The sequence below is a fragment of the Rana temporaria genome, chromosome 3, assembly GCF_905171775.1.
Source record: "Rana temporaria chromosome 3, aRanTem1.1, whole genome shotgun sequence".
NCBI lineage: Eukaryota > Metazoa > Chordata > Amphibia > Anura > Ranidae > Rana > Rana temporaria.
Window position 1 is genome coordinate 5,544,768 of NC_053491.1, and position 6,612 is coordinate 5,551,379.

A 6,612-nucleotide genomic window follows, 5' to 3' on the forward strand; every position below is an offset into this window, starting at 1 on the left:
ATAGAATTTCTGTAGGTTGCCCCCAAAGCTTCCTGAGATGCAGGAGATCACTACCCATGAAGGCTGTTGGCAGTCGAGGGTCACCATAGTCACCTTGGCCAGTAACGTTTTGGCCGGGTCCGAAAAAGAAAACGGCAATTAAAAACAATCTGCGATAATGTGAGGGGGGGGGGGGGCAACGTTATCAAAGTACAAAAGGATGATGAAGGTTCGCTCCACATAAACCTGCTAAAGGTTACATCACCGATGCCAAGAGCCCATCCCCCCCCCCCCCCCCACCATTAGAGGAAACATGCAACCTTCAAGAAACTTTATCCGATTCAAAGTCAGCCCCGGCCTCCCCGTCCACGCAGGAGAGTGACCCCCCAACCGTGACTTCTCTCAGGAGCTCTGCAGATTCCCCGGGTGATGAATATTCATTGTACTCGGCGACACAAAGACGGCCCAGCGATTAAATATTAACCAGCATTTCAGGAACTGGAGTTTTATTTTTTTAAAACGCACCAATAGCTGGCCGAGAAAATTCTGATAATTAGTTCTGCTACTGAAGAACGTTCAACCATCGGGGGGGGGGGCACAGAACACAGCAGCCATAACACAGGACGGGGCCCCCCCCCCCCCCCCACATTACTACCCATCATAGGAAGGCCATAGGAGTGACCAACCAGAAAGAAAATATTTACTGTAAAAGTCAAAAAGCTGAAGAAAAAAATAAATAAAACTGAGGTGAAAAAAAAGCAAAAAACAAAAACAAAAGGAATAAAAAATGATACAAAATCTACAAAGTTCCAAAAATGATACAATTATTACAATCCGACATTTCCCAACAGCTACAAAAATCTGTTCTGTCCTTTTATTTGTAACGTCAACATTTTCAGGACAATCTTTTGGGGTGTACATCCCCCCCCCCACCCACCAGTAGGGCTTGAAGAGGGCCTGAAAATGTGGATGTTAGTGCGAATAAAAGTATCATGGAGAGGAACGTGATTTGTAATAAGCGCCAATCACCCCCCACACCGGGGACACCCCCTATATTAGATCGATAGACACCCCCCCCCCCCCCCAACACCATACTGGATGCAGAGAGATATTGGGGCCCCTCTATATATTAGATGAGGAGACACCCAGGACTCCCCTATTTTAGATTAGAGGACACAAGGGGCACCCCAACAATAGATTGGGAGAGACCCCCCAGGGCCCCCCCAATATTACAGCAGGAGACACCCAAGGCACCCCTATTTTAGATTGGGAGACACTGAGGGCCCCCCATATTAGATTAGAAGAGACACCCCCTAAGTATAAGATCAAGAGACCTCAGGGGCCCCTAGAATAGCCCCCCCCCCGTATTGTTGATACATGCACCTTCTCCTTCTACCCTCCCGGTACTCACTGGACCTTCCTCCGGTTCCCCTCCCCCACTCCCGGTACTCCTTGGAACTTTTTCTCTGGTTCCCTTCTCCCTCCCCCGGGATTCACTAGACCTTCCTCCGTTTCCCCTCTCCCGGTACTCACTGGACTTTCCTCCGGTTCCCCTCCCCCGGTACTCACTGGACCTTCCTCCAATTCCCCTCCCCCGGTACTCACTGGACTTTCCTCCGGTTCCCCTCCCCCTCCCCCTCTCCCCCGGTACTCACTGGACCTTCCTCCGGTTCCCCTCCCCCGGTACTCACTGGACCTTCCTCCGGGTTCCCCTTCCCCTCTCCCCCGGTACTCACTGGACCTTCCTCCGGTTCCCCTCCCTCTCCCCCGGTACTCACTGGACCTTCCTCCGGTTCCCCTCCCTCTCCCCCGGTACTCACTGGACCTTTCTCCGGTTCCCCTCCCCTCTCCCGGTTCCCCTCCCCCGGTACTCACTGGAACTTTTTCTCTGGTTCCCTCCCCCCTCCCCCGGTACTCACTGGACCTTCCTCGGGTTCCCCTCTCCCGGTTCCCCTCCCCCGGTACTCACTGGACCTTCCTCCGGTTGCGGGCCTGGTGGAGCTCCCACAGGTTTAGGTCTCCCCCGGTACTCCCCTCCCTCTCCCCCCCGGTACTCACTGGACCTTCCTCCGGTTGCGGGCCTGGTGGAGCTCTCACAGGTTTAGGTCTCCCCCGGTACTCCCCTCCCTCTCCCCCCGGTACTCACTGGACCTTCCTCCGGTTCCCATCCCCCTGTACTCACTGGACCTTCCTCGGGTTCCCCTCTCCCGGTTCCCCTCCCCCGGTACTCACTGGACCTTCCTCCGGTTGCGGGCCTGGTGGAGCTCCCACAGGTTTAGGTCTCCCCCGGTAATCCCCTCCCTCTCCCCCCCGGTACTCCCCTCCCTCTCCCCTCCCTCTCCCCCCCGGTACTCCCCTCCCTCTCCCCTCCCTCTCCCCCCGGTACTCACTGGACCTTCCTCCGGTTCCCCTCCCACTCTCCCGGTACTCACTGGACTTTCCCCCGGTACTCCCCTCCCCCGGTTCACCTCCCCCGGTACTCACTGGACTTTCCCCCTGTACTCCCCCTCCCCCGGTACTCACTGGACTTTCCTCCGGTTCCGGGCCTGGTGGAGCTCCCACAGGTTGAGGTCTATCTGTCCCAGGAATTTGTCCATCCCGACCAGGGCCCGGTGCATGACGATGACGCGTACGGTGCAGCGCTCCTGGTTGTCGTTGTGGAGGAGCGGGACCTCGAAGGTGGCCTCTTCCTTCCATACCGGGGCCGCGCTCTTCTCCGCCACCGAGGTGGAGTACTTCTCCTTCCCCAGCTGGATGATGGAGTAGGCGTCATTGGTGCCGGCCTTCCCCTTTCCTCTCAGGCCTTTGGCTTGGAGGACGGTGACCTGGACGTGTGTGGGGAACCAAGTCTGTGACTGCTGGGCGAGAGACATGACACCGGAGATCTGAGAGGACTGGGGGCGGGGGGGACTTATATAAACTTCTCACACCGAGGGGGCGGGGATACGCCTCTGTCTCCTCCCACCTCGCACAGACAGGTGACTGCCCGCTACAGGTGTCACCTAGCAACGCCGTCCGTACTCACTGAGCACGTGATCGGGACGCCAGCCAATCCTGAGAAGGATGCTGAGAGGTGGCGTAATAAACTTGTCACAACGGGTGGGCGGGGATCCGCTCCTGTACACGCCCACCCAGCGCTGAGGTTTACCTGTGTTCCCGTCACCTAGCAACGCCGTCCGCGCTCAATGGGCACGTGACCAGTACGCCAGCCAATCCTGGGAAGGATGCTGAGGAACGTCGCAAAACAAACACCTTGTCAACAAACAAAACTTTATTGACAGTCACTAAAAACATAAATAACAAATATTACGGCTCACCAGTCTAATAGAGTTATGAAAAATTAACTAATAATGAATAATTCAATAATGAATAATATGAAATATTATGAATTTCAATAAATAAAAACCCTTCGAAAAACGTTTTTTTTTTTTTTTACATAACACATCGTACAAAAGAGCGTCACATGTCAGTTCAACTAGAATATTATTAACCCCTTGCTTTAGCCGGGCACTTAAACCCCCCTCCTGCCCAGACCAATTTTCAGCTTTCAGCGCTGTCGCACTTTGAATGACAATTGCGCGGTCGTACAACGATGTACTCAAATAACATTTTTATATTTTTTTTCCCACAAATGTGTTTAAAAAAAAAATATGTAAAAGATGGATTAAAAAAAAAAATCTTTTTTTTTATATTTTGTTATAACATTTTGCAAACAGGTAATTTTTCTCCTTCATTGATGTACGCTGATAAGGCTGCACTAATGGGCTGCATTGATAGGCACCAATTAGGCGGCACTGCTGGGCACTGAGAGGTGGCACTAGTGGGCACTGAGAGGTGGCACTGATGGGTGGCACTGTAGGGCATTGATAGGTGGCACTGATGGGTGGCACCGAAGGAAATTGATAGGTGGTACTGGTGGGCACTGAGAAGTGACACTAATAGGTGGCATTGATAGGTGGTACTGATGCATAGCTCCCAACTGTCCCTGATTTCGAAGGGACTGTCCCTGATTTGGAGCAATGTCCCTCTGTCCCTCATTCTTCCTCATTTGTCCCTCATTTTGGGTCTGATCTATTATAGATATGTATAAAATGCACTTTTTATCTATCAAAAAGTATTTCCCAGTGCTAAACCTTTCATCTGATTTCTAAATTGCTGCATTTGTAAATTCTAAAAGCCAATATAAAGAAATAGTAGTGGTAAAAAAGGCACTTGTGAGTTTAACCAATCTTTCTTTTTGTACAATTCTCCTTTAAGTGGGCGTGGTAGTGGGTGTGTCCTATGCCTGCATACTTTTGCTGATAGGTGTCCCTCATTCCCATGTCAAAAAGTTGGGAGGTATGCTGATGGGTGGCAGTGATGGGCACTGATGGGTGTCAGTGATGGGCACTGATGGGTGGCAATAATGGGCACTGATAGGTTACACTAATAGGAAGCATTACTAGGTGGCATTGAAGAGGCACTGATTGGCACCACTGGTGGGCATTGATAGGTGGCACTTGTGGGCATTGATAGGTGGCACTCAAGGGCATTGATAGGTGGCACTCAAGGGCATTGGTAGGTGGCACTGTGGGCACTGGTACATGAGGCACTGGAAGGTGGGCACAGATGAGGCAGAATTGCCCGATGTCCCTTGTACACTGTCAGCGTGAGGAGAAAAAAAAACGATTACAGATCCTTCATTTACATCATGTGATCTGCTGTCATTGGCTGACAGCTGACCACATGGTAAGGGGCCGGGACCATGTGGTCTCAGTGACTCGCTGATCACGGGGGGCGCGCGTTGCGCATGCAAATGGGAGGAAGTCTATTGACGGCCTCCCGGATTTTCATGTCCGCGCTGTGGCCGTCATTCAGCTATAGCGTGGGCCTCTAGTGGTTAAAAGATTAGTTTACCTTTTGGCCTGGTTCACAATTATCTGTCCCTCTTTCCTCCTCATTTGTCCCTCATTTTGGTCTGATCTGTATAGTAGGGTTGCCACCTTTCCGGGATTCGCGCCTATAATAAGGCCTATAGGTAAAATGAATATCTCATGAACGTTCACCGTTTAGGAGATATTCTCACTGGATGCAGCCAGACAGAGGCGGCTCGAGGCTTTCTGAGGCCTTAGGCAAAACTTGACATGGGGCCCCACTCACACCCATGATGGGAAAAATAATTCAAGGACAAGAGCCTCTTCCCCACAACCCTGACCGGTGGTTGTGGGGGGGTCTGTGGGCAGAGGGCTTATCGGAATCTGGGAGCCCCCTTTAACAAGGTGGCCCCCAGATCCTGCTCTTTAATAACTAAGGGGAGGGGGGCACCCGCTGATGTCACCTGGTGAACCCGCCCCTTGTGACGACACTGACTGAGGGCATGCTGGGTCCTTGACCTCACAACGGGTGGTGTCACCGATATTCACTGGTTGTTACGGATTCTGGCGGCCCCGCTCCTGAGTCAGGGCTCTTAACGCTGCCTGAGCACAGCAGCGTTAAGGTCCCCTGTTCCTCAAAACTGGGGTAATGCATTGGGCAAGTTAGGCGGCCGCGAGGCCCCTGTGAGTGCGAGGCCTTAGGCGGCCGCCTAATTGAAGAGCCGCCTCTGCAGCCAGTTAGGTCACTGGCGTATGCGCATACCTTGCCAGACATTTAGAGCTTCGTGCCGGAACCGAGGGCTCCCGCTTCCATGCGCAGAAGAGACGTCATGGCGGCTCCGGGCAATCACATATCCGGAGTGCAAGAACCCGGAAAACAGACCAGGGGAAGATGTCAGCCCTCTCAGTGGTAAGTATTCCATAATATGCGATGCATACTAGCACATTATACAATAGCCTTACAGGTGTTTTTTTTTTTTTTTTTTGTATTTTTTTGTTTTTTTACCAGGCGCTAGGGTGACCACGTGTCCCAGATTGTCCCGCATCCTGCAGGTCAGTCCCGGGCACCTTCACTCTGGGACAATACAGTGTCCCAGAATGAAACTCACACAGGTCCCAGCATGAACCCCTCAGAGCTGAAGATGTGACACCCCCCAACTAGTGAGGAACTACAGGTCCCAGCATGAACCCCTCAGAGCTGAAGATGTGACACCCCCCAACTAGTGAGGAACTACAGGTCCCAGCATGAACCCCTCAGAGCTGAAGATGTGACACCCCCCCAACTAGTGAGGAACTACAGGTCCCAGCATGAACCCCTCAGAGCTGAAGATGTGACCCCACCCCCCCCCCCCCCCGCCTCCCAAATAGTGAAGAACTACAGGTCCCAGCATAGATCTGTGAAATCTATGGGATCACACTCTAGATCTCACAGGTTCATGCTGGGAGTTTCAAATTTGGGGGGGGGGGGGGTCACACCCTTAGATCTCAGGGGTTCATGCTGGGACAGGTAGTCCTTTACTTTGGGGGGGTGACCTCCCCAAAGTTAAGGACTACAGGTCCCAGCATGACCCCCCCCCCAGAGCTGAAGATGTGAGACCCCCCGCCCCCCAAATAGTGAATAACTACAGGTCTTAGCATAAGCCTGTGAAATCTATGGGATCACACCCTTACATCTCAGGGGTTCATGCTGGGTGTTGTAGTCCTTCAAATTCGAGGGGGTCACATCTTTAGATATTATGTGACCCCCAAAAGTGAAGGACTACAGCTCCCACCATGAACC

At 52.4% G+C, this 6,612-nt stretch overlaps 1 protein-coding gene across 1 annotated transcript in view; it reads right to left on the minus strand.

Annotated features, from left to right (window-relative positions):
* Positions 1-2,879, minus strand: part of RAB11FIP1 (RAB11 family interacting protein 1) — a gene marked incomplete at its 3' end in the record, with an annotated part of 35,223 nt that extends 32,344 nt beyond the window's left edge. The window contains 1 exon segment of the mRNA XM_040342184.1: positions 2,503-2,879. Coding sequence (XP_040198118.1) covers positions 2,503-2,852 — 350 coding nt within the window.
* Between the last annotated feature and the right edge of the window lie 3,733 nt (positions 2,880-6,612).